Source organism: Idiotropiscis lumnitzeri, chromosome 10, assembly GCF_059441095.1.
Source record: "Idiotropiscis lumnitzeri isolate Australia: NSW breed Sydney's pygmy pipehorse chromosome 10, RoL_Ilum_1.0, whole genome shotgun sequence".
NCBI classification, from domain to species: domain Eukaryota; kingdom Metazoa; phylum Chordata; class Actinopteri; order Syngnathiformes; family Syngnathidae; genus Idiotropiscis; species Idiotropiscis lumnitzeri.
In genome coordinates, this window is record NC_142400.1 from 12,287,279 (window position 1) to 12,310,065 (window position 22,787).

The 22,787-nt window shown below is 39.9% G+C and overlaps 2 protein-coding genes across 2 annotated transcripts in view; one reads left to right on the plus strand and one right to left on the minus strand.

The window, feature by feature from the left end:
- lars2 (leucyl-tRNA synthetase 2, mitochondrial) overlaps positions 1-14,624 on the minus strand; it is a 29,789-nt gene extending 15,165 nt beyond the window's left edge. Inside the window, exons 1-11 of the mRNA XM_088305991.1 lie at positions 14,470-14,624; positions 11,916-12,153; positions 10,936-11,067; positions 5,817-5,908; positions 5,694-5,754; positions 5,520-5,609; positions 5,144-5,287; positions 2,447-2,554; positions 1,728-1,887; positions 764-868; positions 284-399 (exon numbers count right to left, since the gene is read on the minus strand). Coding sequence (XP_088162117.1) covers positions 284-399; positions 764-868; positions 1,728-1,887; positions 2,447-2,554; positions 5,144-5,287; positions 5,520-5,609; positions 5,694-5,754; positions 5,817-5,908; positions 10,936-11,067; positions 11,916-12,149 — 1,242 coding nt within the window. The 5' untranslated portion in view covers positions 12,150-12,153; positions 14,470-14,624. The remainder of the gene's footprint in view (positions 1-283; positions 400-763; positions 869-1,727; positions 1,888-2,446; positions 2,555-5,143; positions 5,288-5,519; positions 5,610-5,693; positions 5,755-5,816; positions 5,909-10,935; positions 11,068-11,915; positions 12,154-14,469) is intronic.
- Positions 14,625-21,450: 6,826 nt separating this feature from the next.
- On the plus strand, positions 21,451-22,787 carry tmem158 (transmembrane protein 158). Its single transcript, XM_088305759.1, has one exon. The coding sequence runs from the start codon at positions 21,598-21,600 to the stop codon at positions 22,297-22,299; it is 702 nt and encodes a 233-aa protein (XP_088161885.1). The 5' UTR covers positions 21,451-21,597; the 3' UTR covers positions 22,300-22,787.

Below are 22,787 nucleotides of genomic sequence, written 5' to 3' on the forward strand. Positions count from 1 at the left end.
TCATCCAAATTTTGAGCACAACCCCCCCTCTGATCCAAGTCATCAAAAGGCCTGAATTTTTTGATGTCCTCGCCAATTATCCTGTGGTGTGGGATGCGGTAAGAGATATTATTCCTCTGCTTGGAAAACAGTGGGAACAAACAATCTCAAAAGGTAAAAGGTATATTACAATTACAATTGCAAATATCATCGTTCTGAGCGAATCAGTGACGCATACAAATACATGTGCAGGTCAAATATACCTAGGAAATGTAAATGGCACGATTGCTGAGGTTGTCATCACCTTATCAGAGTTAATGACAATTTCAGTTCCATCATCATTGCTCTTTAGAACATTGATCCACGTTAAATTCAGCGTTTTGGCCACAGACAAATGCTCCTCACTGCAGTCCGGCGTGCCTGCAAGACACGGGTGCGGTGTGAACATAACACAAACGACAACACAAATTCACGCTTTACACAGCGACAGACAAAGAGTACAGTCCTCTTGAGAATCCCCGACAAGCCTCCCTGCGTTAAATGTTAAGTATTATTGTGACGCGACTAATTGTTAGCAATCCCTCGGAGTCCATCGCCACTCACTGTGAGATAAACAACCCGCAGCGCAAGGACTCATATGCAAGCCACAATACTGCATACAACAGATGTGCAGAAATGTTATTTTTTAATGGGGAACTATGGCTGAATTTAATGTTCCATTGTTTTGTCATTTACCTGAATATTAACGAAAATACAAATTTTAGGTTAATGCACAATCACTTACCAATCACAGTGTCCAGGTAGCCATCAAATGCTTCTTTGTGAGATATGACCAGAGGAACCTCGTGACCAGTGAACAGGTTGACAGCTGTGACCTCTGTCAAGGAGTCTGCAAATCAGAGGACAGGGGTATGAAAACAAAGCAGTTCTGCCTCCCCTGATGGCTAATTAAAATCAACACTTTCAATTAGAACATTATCTTGAGGGAATCCCAATTATCATACACCTAGATTGTAAAATCCGAGAATAACACGCACTTATGTATAATAGCCCCTCCCCCAGAAAAAAAAAAGGCCCTTAAAAAGCTTTTTTCTCTCTACTTCTGTACACGCCCCCCTGATTTGCTGGCATCCTTTACAAGAATGAATAAAATGAATGAATAACGATTTATAAAAGACCAAAAAAAAAGTGTAAAGAAATCCAGGTTAAAAATTAAGTATTCAAAGTATTTTTAAAATCATATTTTAGAAAATCTTGCGCTTGCACTTTTAGGAAGATAATTTTTATTTCTTTACTTTGCATTTAAATCTGTGTTTGTAGCTGGTGTCTAATGGCATTCTGATTCAGATTCTAATGTTGCACTTTTAATTATAGGTGAAGCATAGTGAGTTACTTTTGGGTATAAAAGGTGCTATAAATCCATTGATCCATGATTCCATTTTTTTACGGCCCCCACGTACTTACTTGAATTATCGTTTCTTATATACTCTTGCATAATACCCACCCTTGATTTGGGATATTTTTTTTTATATATGTTATTCATGGGACTTTACAGTAGATATATAAATTAATTATTATTAACACATTCTCATTGTTGCTCAGCTTTTGGCTTGAAGTTATTTTCTTAGTCCACCAGATGCCAGAGAACCCAGCTGCCAACTGCCCTATATATTAACGTTTAAAAATAACACGCATTTTTACATCAGCCAAAAACCAAGGTGACAAAGTCCGCCAACACCGATGCGCACCTCTGCCTGGCTGGTAGGCTTTCTCCAGCACAGAGCGGACGGAGCTGCTCCCATGCAGCAGTCTGTGGGACGGCAGGATGGCCAGGTATGCTGCACCAAACACCGCCTCTGGGGAGGAGCTATACGCCGACAGAATCTCCCCCGTCTCCTTTCCACTCACCTGGGAAATGATAGACATTGTGTCATTTAAGCGCTTTTTCTTACTGGCTTGCACGTATTCCTCTGCAGTAACAGTCTATGTGGAAAAGTAATCATCCCTTAATTCAAAAGATACCATATATTTTGATTTTTAAAAAATTCCATGACGCAGTAAATCCGCTAACAGTGAACGGCGATATAGCAAGCTGACTTTTTGTGTTGGACGCAACCCCGTAAACACCTAACTTTTTTTGCTCTAAAAAAAAAAAGGGGTTGCAAAGCATTCACCAGGGATGACTTTTCTGTCAACTTTTCAATCAGCTCAATTTCACAAGGCATTCATGTGAAGACTGTTGCGAACATTTGATACTAACACAGTCGCAATAGTTTCTAAGTTGCAATAGAAATACAACAGAGAGGGGCATTGCAGAATTTAATAAAAGCAAGTCGCAGGTTGGTGAGTAAGAGATGAATGACCATGGCTGAAGAAGACAAGCACAGAGAAATGCTTAGTGAAAGAAGGTCAAGAGTTCCAAAGAAAGCAAGAATGATGAATGAATAAATAACAAGCAGGGACCCACCTTGAGTTTGAAATCAAAATAGCAGCCAGTGCACTCTCCAATCCAATTTGCCTGCATGGCTTTGACTCCGTACCACTCTGGAAGGTCAGACAAGGCGTCCAGAAGAGGCTAGAGTGGAAGTGAAAAAAACAAAACAAGATTTAATTAGATGCAACTTTACTGCATTGCAAATACTCAAGAGAATTGTGCACAGGATTACTCTTAACTTGCAAAAATATCAAACTGTTTTGTCTGACCTTTCTCTAAAATACAAACCATCGCAAACAGTTATTCTGTATGATAAAAAAAAAAAAAAGGAACCTATGCATATCAACCAAGCCGAAGTCAAAATGTCACAGCTGCGCAAAGGCCTGTGTTGTTATACCTCTCCATTTTTCTTTCAAGCTGTCACAATCTATTACCCACAAGCACTCACACTGTGCCACTCACCATTCATTTCCACAGCCATATTAAAATATGAAGCCACACACAATGGATACGGTCATCACTTTCATGTCAGCGGGACAAAAACTAAACCCGGAAATTATATCTGAGACTGGGAAGAGAAGCAGAAAAAAAAAACATTTGTCTGCTAGAGAACTGTAATGGGCAAGGGCTGTCTCCATGGCAACAAATAAAAGCTTCAACACAAGCAAGCGCCATATAGAAACCAAAGCAAAGCAAAGCTGTGTGTGTGTGCTTGAGCAAAGAATACTTTTTCACCGAGTTAAGGACTCGATCCAGCAATCAATATTGTAGCAAACCCCCAAATATTAATAAACGAACCACAAATTATGTCTCAAACTCATCTTACCACATAACAATTCAAAATAAATGACTTGGCGAAGTATTGATTTAGCAAAAAAAAGCACCGGAATTGCGCTCAAAGATTCTCTGTAACGTCCAATAAGAACCAGTTTACCAAAACTTAGCTACCCAAGCCTACATCTCTGTCTCTCAGACTAGATGCTGCACTTTAACAAGACTTTCTTGACACCATTCACTACTTTCTTATTAGGCAGTGCTTTGGCATCATCATGGTATCGTGAGGCTTAGACAGAAGAAGCACAAAAGTACATAATGAAGTAAAAAAAAAAAAAAGAAATAAAGACGTAAAAGTAAAAAAAACTATATAGCATATGACACATGAATATCAAACGGCAAAGAACGTAGGGTTATCTGTGACCATACAAAAAAAAAAACGAAATTGAGGACAATTTGTGAGCATTATGACACAATCAGAGAGATGCTCTCTCCAAGTCACTGTGCCAAAGAAATAAATAACGGACACTCGGACAGTAACCTTGCTATTACATCATGGCATATCAGCATGTGAGCAGCATTGGGTATGACATCAGCACAATTTAATTTTACATTTCGGAAGAACTGTGCATAATTAGTCATTAACACTACAGGTGCGTATGCCTTTAATATTCTGGCAGTGAGTGTAGAACTAAGAAGTGCATATGCAAGGCCACCGTGGATTGTGCATCACTGGACTAAATGTGAATGCTCATTTATTCATTCTATATCTTTGCTGCTGTAACACTTCAAATTTCCCCATTGTGGGACTAATAAAGGACATCTTTATCTTTATTTACACAATGAATTGTGGTTGACAGTGCGTGACAAGCAACAAGTGTGATTATGAAACATTTTGAAATTACACACACTCTATGTCAATATAATCAATCTTATTAATGATTCTTGTCATATGAAATCATCTTGGAAAAAAACATTATAGTTAGAAGACACACTTCAGCATGAGGTAGTGCGCAGCATGAATATAATCTGAAGTTATCACACAGACATCATGAGCGGGCAAGTGGGGAAATGGGTGCTGATGAAATCATGGACACGTTTGGCATGCTCCATTTTGCCAAGACCCTCTTGCCTTTCCATCTGCATCTCTCACTTCTATTTCTTAACACCTTCACCTTCCTTCCTTTCCACTTCTTCATTTGTCAGTGAAAATTAGAAATGCGCGAACACATTGTCACAGTAGGCTGCACCCACCCCCACTCATACTCCTGACATGGACCAGCATAGGCGACTTGAGCGTTGTTACCAAGACACATGCAAGGATGGAAAAAGGAAATGATTGCTTTAATAGACCCACAGTTCTTAGAACGTCTTGGGTAAATATATGTTCTTATAACTTAGTTGGAAGAACGTCAGAAAGACAGCACCATCACATTGACTGGCCGCCATTCTGGCTTCATCACAAGTGTGAAAAACACATTGCCTGTCACTCACAGCTCAGTGTTGGCAACGGTGATAAGTCAGTATTTATTTGTGAATGTTTTTTGTTTTTTTTGTCAGTCTTGAGTGACAACTTCATGACCAAAATCACATCGCCTTATTCATGCTTATACAATGCAAAGCGCAATGAGGCACAGCATTACATCTAATTCAACTTGAACTACCCAAACTTTTTTCTCATGTCTTTGAATATGCTGACAAGCTAACGAAGTAACTTGCAAAACAAAAAAAAGCTAAATCCTAACACTTAACGTATGATTTTTTTTTCTTCTTTTTCTCCCAGGCATATTCATTCCTTAGCATTGACAACCTCCCGGAGTTTAATAGTACAAACAGAGAGAAGGAAATTGTCAGCTATTATCAAAGCAGGCAGCTACTCATTTTGAACATTTTGAAGTTAAGGGCCAATCATCATGACACAACTTTTAGATACAATTAGATATAACTCAACTGTACCTTGCCGTAGTGTGTGGTCTTGATGAACCATTGAGTGAGCAACTTCTGCTCCACCAGAGCACCAGACCTCCAAGAGCATCCGTTTTCATCCACCTGCTCATCAGCCAGTACCGTTTGATCAACGGGGTCCCAGTTCACCACACCCTGAAAAGTGCATGTCCCCGCACGCACACGCACACAAAAATTGTTCATGGAGAATGAAAGCAGTGATTAGGAAGGAGCTTCAATTGAAAGAGACAGAGCGTAGGCTTTATTTAAAGGTTGTCACACTTCATTACACATTATCAAAGGCTTTCTACAGAAGACCTACAAAATCATATCTGTCACTGCGACAGACCAACTAAAGTAAGCACTTTAATGGAAAGGCTTGTCCTACCTCTTTCTGATAAGCCAGCCCTGCTTTGAAGAGCTTAATAAAGAGATATTGGGTCCACTTGTAGTAGTCAGGAAGGCAAGTGGTCACCTCCTGTCAAAGAAACATGGTAGTCAGGTCAACAATGACGGTGAGGAAAACGACGGGATGTGTTGTGTAGGTTTTGTTCCTACACACCCGGTCCCAGTTAAAGCAAAGACCAAGACTGTCCAGCTGCTCCCGCATGGACTTGATGTTCCTGTGGAAAGAAAAGAGAGTCAGAGGGTGTAAGCTGTTTAAGCGCAAACAAGCCTTTGGTACCTTTTAGTCCAATCTTCCGGATCAAGACGTCGCTCAATAGCTGCATTCTCTGCTGGAAGGCCAAAGGCATCCCAGCCCATTGGGTTTAATACCTAGAGATGAAATAAAAATGCAGACTGGACATAAGCACTCCGAGCAGCAGGTCTCCAAAAGTCACAAAGACGTATCATGTAAGGGGAAGCAAAAAAATCAATTTGTCAATGCATTGTTATACTTGTCCTCACAATTAAACATTGATTCAGCAATGTCACCACACCACTTAATACAACAAATCTAAAAAAAAAAAAGTTTAGAAAAAAAGTGACGCAACATGCAATGTGCGATAAAAAAGTTTTTAAAAATCCAAAAATAATAATTACTTTTACTTTCCTTCCCAAAAGATGCCTTTTTTAATTGAATTGAAAAGGTCATAGGTCAAATTAATAGTGGCAAAAGTTCTATCCATTATATTACATCTCTTATACAGTATCTACAAAAAAATAAAGATCGTCATGTCAGGCCTTAATTTGTGTACTTTACAGAACAGCAAACTGAATATTATATTTTCCATTTCCCAAAAATAAATTATTCCAATTCCATCTACAAGAGAAAACAGAACTAACAAGTGAATAGTGCAAAGCATAAAACAGTGTTGTCGTTTCTAAAATATTAACCTGAAAAATCCCACTTAAGCATAATAATGTGAGAATGGTTTTGGTGCTAATGACAGCTAGCAAACAATATTTCATCGCCACTCAGTCTTTTAGTAGGGGATCCCGACAGAGTTTATAAGATAAGCAGTCCCTTGCCGATCTCCACTCCATCACGCAGTGCAATTAGTACATGCTAGTGAGCTGCAAAGTCAGAATAGAAGATCAGGATATGAGTGCTTAAAATATCATGTAACCATTCATGGCTGCATGGAATTGATGCAGATTTCATGCCAACATCTTGATTATTTTCCTTTGCAGTTCTACTCCCCCCGCCACCCGGTCCGTGTGTATACCCCCACGTCTTTCCCCTTTTGCACCTCGGGGTGGTTTTCTGCTCACTGAGAGCCAAACGAGATAAAAGCACAGCAGTGGAAGGCATAAGAGAAGCAGACCGTCATGGAGTCAAGGACCGGAGACGATCACTGTGCAGACTTTAACAGGTCTGATGTTTCAGAAGAGTTGGTATCCTTGGTAACTGCATTGGCCTCCTTTTTAAAGCCAAGTACTGAATTGTATTAGGCTAAGAGAGCTAAGCGCTGTGGTCCAATGTGGCTGCTCGGGAGGAAGACATGCATGCGCATTGATCCAGAAGCATGCCAAAGACAGTCTGCGCAAATAACAAAGCAGGGGGGAAAAAATCCTCCTCATTAGCATTGTGCTTCTACTGTTGTTTATTCAGTGTTGAACTTTGTTAACATGAAACGGTTGTTTGCTCTAATGGAGAGGTTGCTTGAGCAAGCTCTCGGTTCCAAGAAATTGGCAGTGCAAAATAATTTTCACTGTTAATAGCGTGAGTGGCGCTTATTCCCTTGTCTGCTAAATTCAAGAAGCTCTGTCCCAGTTTTCACAGGTGCTTTCCTAATTCACCATCATGGAGACACAGCACGAGTGAAAAGAGGCAGTGGAAAGATGGAGAGAGACATATTCAAAGTAGTACAACATAAGCATGCATTCCTCAGAACTACTGCTAAAGTGTTTAGAGTCAAGTAACATGACTAAGTATGCAGAGTAATTTAATTGTGTAAATTGGGGTTTCTTTTTCTAAATAAAATTAGTTGCTGAAATATGTATTAAATTACCTACATTTAAAGTAATTGCATTGTGTTTACATTCACTTTTTCCGAAGCTTTGCCAAAGGTTTTTTTGGGGGGGAGAAAAATATGTATTTTAGTGTATTAAAATATTATATCATATATATTTTATTATAATATATTATGATTATATGGATATATACATATATTTCCTCATGTAAATGAGTGTGTTTTCTTTAGTGCTTATTCCCATGCCATCTAAATTCCAACACAAATATCCAGTGGCCATAGAAAGTGCCATTCAAAATATGTGTTTTTACAACTTCCTTCCATGGAACACAATGAAGTGCAAAAAACTCAATTCAGAACTAGAGTGCTCCAAGTAACATTTAACAATACTGTAATGAGTATGTAATGAGTATTTTAACCAGTGTTTTAGCGACACAAGTTTTTATCTCGTTCTGAATTTAACATTCATTTATTCAACAGTAGTGGCTCAGTCTGAACACTGGATGGCGCCATTTAACGACATACATGACTTAGACAAAAGAAGAAGAAGGGTCCTGAACTGTATCCATCCATCCATAATCTGTCCCGCTTCTCCTCACGAGGGTCGCGGGGGGGGTGCTGGAGTAAAATTATGATAATATTCTTACTTGTGTACAACACACATCGTTAAGGTATATGAAGAGAAAAACAATTGTCCAACATCGGCCATGGGCAAAGAGCGACAGCAAGTGTTTGAATTTGAAACAGTTTCAATTTTGAAAATAGCGGGCTCTTAATGTACAAAATAGCTAAATTTGCGATCATGCCAAGAGTAAGGTGTGCTCCAAACGCATTACACAACTCTACTACTGATTTGTTTTAATTGGGCATTCGACAGTCAGACACTTTTACTTTTGCAGCACTTCTTGCAACCCTTAAGGTGAGTCAAGTGTAAATTAGTTTCATTTGGACATGTTGCCATTAGAAGTTTGTTAATGATGAGACTGCTGAAAAGCAGACATTTCTCCTGAGTGAAAGATACACACAGCGCACACAGGAATTGCACAACACGCTGGAAATAGCAACAGCGCGTGACCATCTAGTGAGTGTACCTTCATTAATTAACCGAGGGGTAGATCGCCTCTGCGTACAGAAGAATCAGGTTCACTTTTTCTGACAGATGCTGAGAGAACGTTGGCTTGCACGCAGGAGGTAGTTTCCCAATCATGTGAAACTTTATTCCTGTTCAGCCAGAAGGTTCTTTATTCCCCCTACAGGTGACAGCATGTAATCTAAAATCCACCAGGGAAAGACTTCCAAGGGGCTTGTTCTGCACCATGGGAGGCAAACCGGGGGGACATGCTGGTTGCGCGGGGGACTGGTTGAAGGTTGCCATCAAGACATCGGGGAAGCAGCGAGTCTTTCATCAACGCCTACACATTAGTGGATGCAAACAAGAGCATGGCCATCGACTGCTGTGCTGAATGGAGTCAATTATCAAGCCCCGTGCTCAAGATCATCAAGTATGGATTTTACTTTTACCTTAACAACAGCAGAATAGGCCTTACTGAGGTGAGCCGAACTCAAGTATATGCTCAACTTTTAGTCAGAAATCTAAAAGAGCTTTAGAAAACTGAAAATGTCACACACTTGCAATTCGAATGTGTGATTAGATTAATAGGTTCCCTTTGTAAAGGCAATTGTTATTTTGCTCTTAGGACTGCAGTGGAAATAAAAAGGGTTTTGTGATATGAAAAAAAAATACTAACATAAATTATTCCAAAACATTTTCCACCATTAATGTGACTTATAAACTGTAAAACACTATTGAAAAAAACGGAAGATCTTATAAGAGGGGAAGTATAAATAAATACACGAGATAATGTGATTGCTCAGGGTGGGTCATAAGAGGGGGCACACCCTTCTTATGACTGGGGCTAGGCCCGGGCTCAGAATAATTACATTCAAACTAATGTTAAAGTGTGTCAGTGCACACCTGCCACCATTAAATGTGCCCTTTCATTAAACCCATATAAAGTTGAGCTTTTCCTGACATTTTTTAGCTCTTACAGGAGCTGAGGATATTCTGAACAATTCCAAATAACATTCAGTGTTAGCACAAAAAAAATGGGCTTCTGATAGAAAACGCGAACGTGTTGAGAAAAGCCTATTAGAAAAGCTTAACTTTGTTTGGGGTTAATCAGAGCCACTTTAAATGATGGCACGCGAATCGCGACTTATTTAAAGGTAAAAATTCACGTATTAATAAACACTTTCTGTTATGTTAAAACCCTCTGTGTGACCTGACAGTAGAATATTATTAAAATGATCTTTGAAAACTCAAGCCTCTCTGTATTGTATGCCGCTAATTAAAATTGGAAGATCGCTCGGAAAATTTTCTTGGGCGCGTTATTAAACTTGGGTTAGCAACAAAGATTAAAAAGAAGGAAAAATATATATTAAGTGTAAATACTATATAACTATGACTTCCTAAGAGGACGGCTACATCGCTGGGTCTAGAAAACCACTGCCAAGTAGTCAGGTCATGTTGGTAACCTGTCTTACATTTTTCAATGATTGCATTATCCTTGTACTCAATTGTGAAAATTTAGCGTTAAAATTTTATCAGCATTTCAATTTTCCTGATTTTTGGGGGCGTAGCTAGAACAGAACCCAGTGACGCGCTTGGGCACCTATCATGATTCGCCCCTCCCGCACTATGTCACAACTTAAACGCCTTCATTCACATCAGCGGTTATTCCGCGCAATTGTGACTCGCTTTGATTACTTGCTGCGTTTCTAGCAGTACATGATGCAATTAGCTAGCCAAGTATGCTCACATACTGACAATGCATCTTCCCTGGATGCCACAATTTTACATGACATACAGAATATGTCTTGTCTATTTTCACTTTGCAAGAATTATTTGTGCAACCACATTATGTCCGTTGTTTATTTTTTATTGTCCTTTTAAAAATATTGTTTTTTTTTTAATTAAGTTGTATACATGTTATAATTCACAAATGATTTTTCTTCATCTATTTTTTTAACTCACAAGAAAATTATGTTTGAAATGGGTTGTGTGTCACTCTTTAAATCCACTGTACATAATGCCAATAATTATTGTAAAACGCCACATTTTGCAGAAAATATTTGCATACAAAATAAGAGCAATAATCAATTTGTTCTTGTGGACAAATGCGGATGCTATTTATATTGTGTGTCAGTCTTGGATGTCATTTATTAATGTCTTCAGTAATGAGGAAAATTTGAACTCGGACCAACAAAACACCTGCAAATATTTTCTTCCTACATGCTGAAAGCAGCACTGCATTTATTGTTTATGTGGTCATACAAGTGAAAGACCAAAGACAAATGTTTAGGATACAACAAAAACACCTCACAAACCTGATAACCTCTCATTTTCTGAAAGTGGCCAATGACGTCGCAGATTGTGTAAACTCGCACGTGGCCCATGTGCAGTCGTCCAGACGGGTATGGGAACATGGAGAGAACATAGAACTTTTCCCGGTTTGGATCCTGGAATGAAAAAGGCGTCCAGAGTCATGAATATTGTAGGAACTTGAGATGATAAAACTAGAATTTTAGTCTGTTGTAAATCATATATAGTACAATGCAATAGAACTCTGGCATTCAAAAGCATGTTCTTTCAAAGAGGCTGTAGGGATGAAGAAGAAAAATAACTCATCACATGCACAGAAAGAGCAATGACTTTTGTATTTCTGTGAGAGGCTCCAACGCGCTCTGATTGTAGTGTCAGATGAGATTCTGAGCCGTTACATCGTTGAATGGATGGTTTACAGTCACAACACTGTTACCGTGGCAACCGAGCAAGTGCCAGATACATCAGGCTATACATGATTACAGGAAACCTGAGCCATGAATTTTTCAATAAATTAATTAGGACCAGAGCTATCATGAGCGCACTTCATCACTGTCGCCTGCACCATCAGACTATTAGGATGTATAATCAGCCAGTGGAATATCATTTGGCTCGGGTGACTAGTTGTTGGTTAATCATGTAATTTCAAGAAAACCTTTTACAACACTGAAATGTATGGGGCGGATTTTCATTCACCCCCTCCAAATCTTTTTTTTTTTTATGAATACACTTTGTTACCATACATTTGCCTCACGGTCACTCCATTTGCTGCATTTTTATTTTTTTCACTTTTGAGAGCTATCGCATTAACTATTTCTACTCATAATCATGGAACAGGTAACAACAAGTTTGTACAGTACTACAAGCTAATGCGTGTGATCATTTTGTGCTCTATTGACCCAGAAATTAGTTACAATATCACAGCATTGATCAAAAATACAGACTTTATGTCTGTCTCCGATTTTTCATTTATTTTTTGCTGCACCTTCTCCAGTGAGTCCTTGCGCCAATGCGCCATGATCCGCGGATGCCACCATTGCTCCACTCTGCATCGTGTCTCTGTCCGATAGTCCTTTTCCCACACGCCGGTCTCACTGAACAGCGAGCGGATTGCGGGGGACAACTGGCGGTAGACACGGTTCAGGAAAGCAGTCCTTATTTGATGAGAATGGACAACTTGCTGAGGATGTGGAAGCATCCATATTCTTAACAACTTCATGATTCTGTCACAGAAAACAAAGACAAATGCAGTAAATTGGAAGAAATTGAAGCGGGCATGTCAATTTAATGGCTCATTTCATAATGTTTCTAAAAAATGGGCGCCAGGCCACTTGCGGTTGGCAAAACTTGACAACATGAACTGAAAAAGGAGACAAAAACTTGTGATTCATATATACCCCAAAAGGTTTAGCTTTTTAGCAATTTCGTAATAAAAAGAAAAATAATCAAGCAGAACCTGTGGGGGTGGCGGTTTTGTTGGATTGTCTTTGAGTAATTTAGCTAAACCTAATGACTGACCTGCTCATCGACCATTTTAGCATCAGGCATACATTTGTACCGTTAATCTGACCAACAGAAAAGTCAATTACTTAGCCAGTTCATAAACTGTAACTATTAACTACGTCTGAATTTCGACCACACCTATTTTTGAATCAACTTAGCTTGTTCAAATGTAAATTACGACTGCTGTTATGGCTCCCTTCCGAAACATTTTACTTCATGTACCAACTACTTTTTGAGTTACACGTTACACATGCAAGCTACAGCGGAAAAGGAGGTTAAGACCATCATTCAAGCCATCTTCTGCCACCTGGAAGTACATGTGATGTCCTAGGGAAAATTCTATTGAACACTAATAGATCAAATGATTAAATACCTTATATCTAAAAGGCTAAAACTGAGATGAAAGTCAAGGCTAGAGCAAAGGCTAGGTAGGTACTTTATTGATCCAATGAGGTAATTTTGCTGTCCACTGTCCAGTAGCAGCAATGATATACAATACAACAACAATACAAATGATAGCAGAGGAAGGCATAGGCACAGGCATTTTTTTTTTAACAGCACAGGCGCTAAAGTCAGTGTATAATATCCCATTGACATGCTAATAGAAATTAGCATCGCCTTCAGGACTGAGGCTGTGGAAACACATACGCTCATGGAACGGAACAATACTCAAAGTCACAACAGGTACCCAATATGTGAAAAAAAAAGAGTTATACTTGTAAAGTTCATGCGCAACTCTCTTTCAATGTCGTTCTAAGCCTGTACTCCCCTTTGCCCCCCCCCCACAGGCGATGCATGTCAAGTTAATGGAACACTCTAAATTGACCTGAGGTATTATTGAGAGTGTGAGTGCTTGTTCGTCTTTGTATGCCCTGCAATTGGCTGGCAACCAGTCCAGATTGTAATTACAGGATAATTATGTCCATCCCTGATAGTTAAAAAAACATTATCATGGTAACCAGAGGACTTTCTTCAGTGTCTGATATTGTTAGCCGACCAGAGTGATGCTGAGATGAAAATGTGAATGAGGTCCGTAATCGCTAATACTTGGAAGTCATGCACAATTTTATGAAAAGCTCCAGCCTGAATACATGAGCACTTCTATGAAGTAGATGAAAGCATTCTGGGAAAGTGAATCCCACCTCTAATAAAAGCTACAAAGAAAAATCTGATGAAAAGATAAGTTGCAAAATGTAAATGGCAATTTGATTAAGCAGAGCGGCCTAATAGATTAACAAACTAAGCTGTGTGACAATTTCACATGTGCGATGTCCTTGCTAACCGGCATGTGGGTTTGTGTCCTTCAAGAAGCACTGCAGCCATGACAGGGTGAGAGACAATGTTTCTCTGGTGACCACTGCTCACAATCTCCTGAAAAAAAACAAGTGGCTACAAAACCATGTAAACTGTTTCATTTTATTCATGATGTGCCCATGTTTTATGTTTCACATTCCTATTGTTCTATTATTATTTATAAATTAACATTTTCGCAAGGTTTTACGTGGAGTAAATTGGCATCGGTTGTGTCATTCTGACTACTTTTTCAACTATTCGGTAAGGGAAAAAAAGGCAGGTAGCCGAAAAAACAGAATTCCTGTAAGAAGAATAACTAATTGTGTATACTTGCTTTTAACTAATTGAAAATTGGGTTATGAACAGTTTCATCGACATAATTGAAAGAAGTAGGCTAAGAGGGTAGCGGTGGACGACTTAGGCATCATAAAAGCAGAATTAAAGTTAGTGTTTTATTTTAAATTGACAAGTCAATACCACGCCTGGAAATTAGGTAAAGTGTGTGTGATGTTATGACTCCGAAACAGCTTCGATGCAGTGCAATTCTATATTAGTGCAACAACAACATATGGGTTCTATTGCTAAAATAATACCTCTCTTTCAGACCACCTATTCAACTATTAATCAGCTAGTTATAACGCGAGTATTGTGCAGTCAAAGTAAGAGTTACTGATGGTTTCTTGACACTCGCGTCTTTCTTGCGACATTCACAAGCCGACGAGCGGAAGTACGAAGCGTTTTACCTTGTTTGCTTTATATCCGCGTCGTTGGCTGTAACATGTTTAAAAACTCCATAATGCAAATATGATGTGCAGCCTCAAATGTAGCTGTCAATGACCTGTGTCCACAGCGTACGGCTGTATCATGTGCGCTGCCATCTTGTTTTGAATAAACTTTATTGAGACGGACAATGATGACGCTGTCTGGAACGTCTCATGAGCATTGCGTCAAGAAAAAGTATGGACAGTACTGTAATGTGATGTGATCTTATTCCGAAATCATCAAATATTAGGCTTAAAACCAATACGACTTAATGCATTTCTATATTATCTGCCGAAATATCTTGCCGAAAAAGGAAGAACAAAAAGCTACTAGTACGAATTACATGGGAGCTCCTTGAGTAGGGAGAAATAATATATTCTGCTTCATTCAGACGCATGCTCCAGGTACTAATTTATTATTTATTTCCTTGTGTTAATATAAACACTTGTTTATATTAATTTATAAAATGAAACATTAATATTAATGCATATATACACGTTTATAACCAGAAGTTCCATCTTAGTTCCTATAGCTCGAGAGATGGATATTGTATGATAATGTATTAACTTCGGTTTGTTTGTTTATACAATTAATTTGGTCGATTTTAACTCGATAAATGAGTTAAATATTTGACCCAAATGTTGGGTCAAATTCTGTGTTGTTTCAATACATATTTTATTCACTTAGTAAGCTATGCAACTACTTATTTATTTTTTTTATTTTTTAGGCGTTACCTATCATTTATTTCAGTGTTTTGGTTTCCGGCCTATGTTACTCTATTTTTGATTTTCCACATTTTTACTATTAGAAACATTGAAAAGCACAAAGTAATCTATACAAACACAGAAACAAGCGTACGCAATAGGTTGCCACCCGGCATTAAAGTGACAACATTGCGGTATTTACTTGTAATCTCAGAGGCATTTATTGCCTCTGTCTTTTAAATATAGTCAGAAAAGTTGACATTTTTCACACAGCAACATGGCTTACAGAACACACACAACGTCTACTGTCTTCAGCACAACATGACAGAAGAGGTGAATATTTAGGATGAAACTTCAAACCCTTTACAGAACTACTACATGCTCTGAGTCAATAGCGCTGTCCTACCTTTAAGGCCCTGATACGGCACCCCATTCTGTGTCTGTGCTGTTCACACACAACAACAACCTATAAAATGGTGGACTTATGCTGGCTTTGACAGGCTGTGTATTAAAGGCTTTAGAAACAAATGGTGGCATTATATACTAGCATTCGGGGCTTTCGCATTTTCTAGTGCACTCCTGTCAATTTTTATTGAAATAACTAAAGTAAACGAGCTCAGCGAAATTCAGTACAGATCATGAAATACGACTGACTCATTTACTGCCGCTACCAGAAAATGCTTTCTCAGGAGGGTTTCCTTATGAGAGGAACATTTCTTTGATGTCACTGTGGAGAGACTGGTGACTGAGAGATCAGCTCCATTTGCACTGCTGCTCATCACAGAGGAAGAAGGCAATCTCTGATCTAAAATGCAGGAAGAAGTAGTGAAAGAGTCAACCAGTCCACTGCGAGCGAAAGCAAAGCGTGACGCTGGTAGCCTGACATCTGGAAGATAAACATGAGACGTCACTATTCTGTAGCCCTGCAGTCATACATCAGCGGCAAGTGGGCACTTTTGCTTCAGGCAGAGCCGGCCGGGTGTGGATGAGGCGGAGGAGTGAAGGGCCAATGGGTTTCGACCACAGTGGAAGCGTAAATTCTCCACACTAAGCTCGATAAGAGGCCTACAGATCTATACATCAGATTTTTTTTCTTCAACACTTTATCATGATCTAATTGATAACTGCACCCGCTGTTTTTCATTTCTTGCAACATCCAGAAAAGAAATACTGAAATATTTTTGATTGTAAGATGAGATGTGCATTTAAAACTCAAGGAAAAGCACATTACAAACCTTAAAGGGCTCATCCAGCCAAGATGGATATTTTTTTAATAACAAGTTCAATTTAATGTATCCTTTTTTTCAGGAAAATTAAATAAGCTATCATTTTAGATTTTATCTTTTTTTTGGAGTAATCAGTAACTAAATAATGATAAGTGGAGAAATGATCGACAAGGTATTTTTGACTTTGTGGAGGGGAACCTATGAGCTCACCTTTGATGTCGATGAATCAAAAATTTTGCGCAGAACGCTTTTATACTTTCACAGGTTGAATTGGACAAGAATAGTAACGTGCATTTGAATTTTGGTGGCGATCAAACACTGTTTTAGACAATAGAACTGATAAACCAAGCAATATTTCAATACTTGCCTCCCTGCTGTGACGCAGCTGAGACGAAAAAAAAAAGAAGCCAAACTCCAAAAGGGGACGTGCCAATTTGTCGTAAATCTCATCACAAAAAAAAAAACTTAAATCTCTACAGAGTCATTTAGGGATGCAAATTTTAGTCATGATGGCATTATTACATGTATACCCATTAAACAAGCACCAATGTTCAGCCCAACCAAGTGTCCCTTTAATGTATGAACAGATAAAAGAGAGGGATTCGTATTGGAACCACACCAAACAGTCAGAAGGATAACATAATCCATGCTGTGGAGGGATTTGTTTTTTTTTGTTACCAAACATCTTTACAAGCCAACTATATCAATTTCCATCACGCAAAAGGGAACACATTGTGAGAATTATTTTACTAATATTCTTTGACTTTATGGGAGCATTAAAATGACGTCCTCACTGACTCCATTTTCACACATAATCATTTTGCCTAATGCATTAGCCCATCTACGTCTTCTCTCACATATTTAAGTATCCAAGCAACTGTCTACTACCCTGGCAACAACACTTACACGATCAAATCAGATCCAGGACCTGTATATTCATGAGCATATTTTGGTTTGCTACAAAATAGGAGAAATGTATTCATAACACTGCCATCAGAATCCATATCTTTGTAGACTATCAAAAGATTTGGCCTGCCAATGTGGATAGACACATTAATTGCACCTTTGACCATCTCGATAAGATAACATAACTTAACATGAGATCCGATCAGATTTTTTTTGATTGTTCAACAACCCTCAGTGAATATGATTGCTGTGTCTGCCTGTGTTTGTAATCCATACAAAAGTTTTAAGATGGGGCATGAGGGAAAAAGATAAAAATAAAATATATGGAATGGACAGGTCAGCTTCATGCTGTCTCAGCTGGCAAGTTTGATGCCGCAAATCTGTAGAGCAACAACACACTAAAAACAAAAACAAGGCATGGAATTACTTCAGAGAAAAGTCTCATCCTATTTTCAAAAGTCCATCCTTGTTTCAATGTTTCACTTATTTTCATTTTTCTCTAACGAGCAGCCCAAAATAGCTGCGTATGAGTACACAAAGTCTTTCTAGCTGTGTTTTTTTTGGGGGGGGGGGGCGGGGGGTGAAAACGGAGCATTTGTGAATTGCTCTGTTGCCTTTGGGTCTCAGCAGATTGTTGGTTGTTTTTCAAACAAATCTCTTTTGAAAGGAACCAATCATCCTACTCTACCCACATCCGCCTCCCCTGTTCCCACCATGACAAAAAAACGATAATCACCCTGGCGTTTCTCTCTGCTTCTTTCTGGGAACGATTACGTTTTCACGAGCAGAGAACCACAAGACAAATGACCGCATGGAGCTGCTGGAGCAGCGGTGCGTTACGTGAGGAAAACTGATCATTGAATGCATTTGGGCGGGGGCTTGCATTTACCTGTCCAAGGTGACCTCGAACAACGCGCACTTCCCAATCAATGAGAGGTGGGTTGGCGGTGTTTGTCCCGCCACGTAGAAGCAATCTCACACCATCTCAGCTCCCGAGAACAGCAAGGAGCTTCCTGATGGGTCTCTGCATGCCCTGACTGTCATTCCCAGATAAGTGTGATGTTATTCCCTGGATGTATTTCACATTGACAGACTCGTGTGGCCTTCACTTATCTCTTCACATGGAAGAGAGAAGTATGGCATGGATGCATGATATGTTGGAGGGTCAGATGAGTGGGTAGAGGAAGATTTTAAAGCCTCAGCACTATCAATCACTCTGATCTTGCTTGTCGTTTGCTACAACAGATTGTTTGAAGTGGCTCTTCAATGCAAGTAAAAAGTTTGCTTGTACTAATAAGATTGGGAGGGGTGCGCACAAAGAGCATTTTCAGAGCCCTCTGGGATAGGCCTTTAGTCCCCATGTGTAATCATTGGCGTCTGTTCATTTGACGTGCATGGCCACCTGAAGAATAATTTTTGCTGTCAAAAGTTGAAAAGTAATTGAATGTTTGGATTTTGTTTTTTAACCATAAAACATTTCTGATGTTCACCGCTGCAACAACCACGACATCCATTGACTCTGCAAATATTAGGGTGTATATGGGGATGTTTAGCAAGGCTACCTTTTGGGGGGGGGTCAAAGATGTACAGATATGCTTTAAAGCTGTAAAAATGGACTGGTAAAAAAAAAGTATATATCATTAATTGCCGTTGACAGGAGTACCTGTCGATTTTTTTTCCAATGGTGACGCGTGAGGAAGCATCTGATGCTACTCCATGGAAATTTCAAACTTGAAAACAACTTTACTGATGTGCAACCACCAGCTGATGACTTCAATGCCACATTTTAGATATGAGATCAGCACAGTTGGGAGAAAACGGCTGCAAGCCAGCAAACCCACAGATAGTTTGCACAAGCACAGGCAAACATCGCCAGGGCACACAGACAAGATTCAGAACCAGATCCCAGAACCTTTGGCTGTGGAGCAGAACTGATAGCCAATAGCCCACCGTGCTGTCCTTTCGTCATGTCATAAACTCAATATTTAATAATGAATGCTATTTGTCGCTTCAGCTGATTTATGTAACATATACCGATTTACATGTTCACTCATTTTTCTGCTACTACTTTGCAAGATATTGTTGTCTTGAATCAGACTAAACGGCGACAGTGAAATATTAGAGTTGTCTTCCTCCACTGAACATACTGTATTGTTCCTCATCAGTGGACTCTACTGTTCTCGCACCTCCGGGGAGAGCACCATTTGGTTGCCGTGGTGATGAGTCCTGGCAGTGATTGGTGATATGACAGGCCCGCACGAGACAAATCGGGGTTTCACCAGACTCTGATGTGAGAGCGGAGCTGAACTTTGCGGTTATGAGGATGCACAGAGCTAATTCTTGGTTTTTAATTAAGTCAGAGTCTGCTTTTCAGACTAATGGCGTCTGATCCAGCACAGAGGAGCTGCCGGCCAGCCACATGCCACAAATGCTTCCTCATCTCGGCTTCCTGTGGAAAGAGCCACACTTTGAGTCAATGAATCTTTTATGCATTCTCCTTTGGCACAAGAGACTTTATCTTAGTCCCATTTGTATTTTTGTCACCAAACCAATTTACATTTTTATAGCATAATTAATGAACAAGAAAACCATTTACATTTTTGCTCGGTTCACAATGGCATATCTGAGACGGAGGGACCCATGTTTGGAAAGAGCGAAAATGTCTGAGTGTGCAGAACTGGAACTAAACAAGCGCACGATTGTCTGCAAGCAAAAAGGTTTGCTGTCATAATTAAAACAGAAGAAGCGGACGAGTGCTTTCAGGTGCAAATTGGGGCCAAAGTGTTTTTCACTTCAGCTGACCATCATGTCAAATCCTCAAAGGCAGGTCCTCAACCGCAAATGATACTATTTAAACAGCAGACATAAACAGCTCCTTCAAGTGATGTTTGTTGGCTCAAGCGGCTAAGAGAAAAGTGCGTGCATGACTAATCATCTCTTTGTTATTCCTGTTTGACGATCCAGTTCTGCCAATAGCTCATTGTCTTTTTCAGACACAATACATAATTGTGAATATAATGCTGACGTTATTATTTTCAACTCCTTCCATTTCCACAGAAGACAAGAGGTAACGTGAAAGGACACTAAGTTTATTGTTGAATAGATGTCTTGTCCCTGTTTTGAGAAGTGTAAGATCTCAGAAAAAGGGCAGAAGCCTGACTGGTTGTTTGTCTTTAAAATTAATAAGTGTTTATTTGCATCTACGGGAAAATCATGATATGGTACAAACTACATCTGGTATTTTTGTGCAACCAATAGGGAATATAGAATATATACCAGCTTTGCCAGAATAAATAAACTTGCACATTTACAATAGGTTCACTTGAAGAATTTTGAGCAAGGCTCGAAACAACTTTTTCTTTAAGGAACAATTTTGCTAATCATTACTTTAATTGAGGAACAAATTGCTCATTTTAAAGAGGGATTTTTACCGGTTAACACAAGGTACCGCCAGCAAGCGTTTTTAAATGCAAGAAACATTTTTTTTATCTTTTGTGGTTAATAATAGAAGGCCAACTTGGAAAAAAAATCACACTTGTGCCTACTTGTGTTTTTTAGAATAGATATCATTGTTTTTTTTAGGCACAAGACACCTATTCGCCACTAATCAGTCATGTAGTTAACACCATCAAAAATATATTTTAAATAAGACTATGGACTGGGAATATCTTGCTTTTCCAACTCTATTGCCATCGTCGTTGATCCTCCATGTTGTGCTTTTCCTGTTTTATCCTGCCTAAATCAACGACAAAATACGTATAACGCCGGATACCGTATGTGTTTTCAAATGTAGGGAGTAACAGTGAGAGGCTGTCATGGGAAGAAACACCCAATTCAGTTAGCCAATACATAACTAAAAAAAAATCTATAAGTCGAGTAACTCTTTTTTTTTACTTCGTTACTTTTCACCACTGTTCAGCATGGCAAACAATTCTGGCATTAAAAAAAACAGTTCCAATTAATTTTGTTAAATATACACACAGCACATGACTCTCTATACCTCTCGTTCCTTTTCGGTTTTCCTTTGTTGAATGGCAGCGAGGAGGAGAAAAGGGGGTGAGGGGAGCACACGGTGCCACAGGCGCGCAGGACACAGTTGGATGAGGAGGATATCCAAAGGGAGGGAGGAGGGGGTTGCGCGCATGTGACAGCCATTGGACGTTTCCATTCGCACCAGTCGAGGATAGAATCTCTCCATCTGGATCGGCGCGGTTAAAAATCGCCAGCGGTTCGTCCCACGCACCATGTGAGCAGGACACACGCGCCCCGGGCCATGCTGAACAAGTGTCCGACCCTGCTGCTGGCTCTGACCGCGGTAGTCGGACTTGTCCAGCGATGCCAGGGCTGGAGCGACGAGGACATGCTGCTGCCGCCCGTCAACTCATCCAACAGGTTCCTGGCCGATCTGGGAGTGGACGTGCGTCTGTCCAAGAGGTCCGCGGAAGGAAGCGAAGCGTCCCCGGACGCGTCGTCCCTGCAGACGCCGTCCCAATGCAACGTGAGCGTCCAGAGACTGCTGCCCTCCTCGTTGGTGGCCCGCTGGGACAGCAGCTTCGGCTTCCAATGTGACGTGCTCATCTACACCACCAACAACCACGGGCGGGCTTTTTTCTCCGCCTCTTTCAACCGGGCCATCTCGCCCGTGGTCATCGAGCATCTGGGGACCACCGGGGGTCAGCAAGAGTTGAGGCTGTGCGTGGGCTGTGGGCTGTCCCGCTACAGGAGGCTCAGCCCCGGCAGGGCGAGAGGCCAGCAGAGCGGAGATCAGGTCACGTTTTGCTGCGTGGATTTCAGCCTCGACGAGCTGAAGGGTGACAAAAGTTGGAGGCTGAACAGAAAGCCGATCGAATCCACACTTGTGGCTTGTTTTATGACTCTGGTCATCATCGTGTGGAGTGTTGCTGCTCTCATATGGCCGGTTCCTATCATTGCAGGCTTCCTACCTAATGGGATGGAGCAGAGAAGACCCAGATGACTGATCTGATCTGACGAGCCCATGCTGCCTATACCTTATATTAATTGTAGCCATTATACTTCTCGCCACAATGAATGAACAACTGTTTATTGACATTTGCAATTTCAATGAACCAGAGGATCAAGGTATGAATGTACTGCGTGGGTTCTAGTGGGACCAATACCAATTCGTTTTTGTATACTTGTAGGCCTGTATAGCCTAGAATATGCCAACGTAACATGTGCACAATTTTCTCTTTAAATCGTCTTTGTAGTTTTGAAACTTTTTAGAATGTTTGCCTTATACCTCGTGTAGAACTTTTGCACTGCACATATACGTATATAATCTCTATATAAAATGTACGCCTTTTCTGACGAAGTTGTTTCAGTGGGTTTCAATGTTTATGATGCTAGATTTGTAATATCAAGTTCAATATACAGTATGTGCTTTATTTGTATTTATGTAACAATATAAACAACATACATGACAATAAAACATTATATGATGTA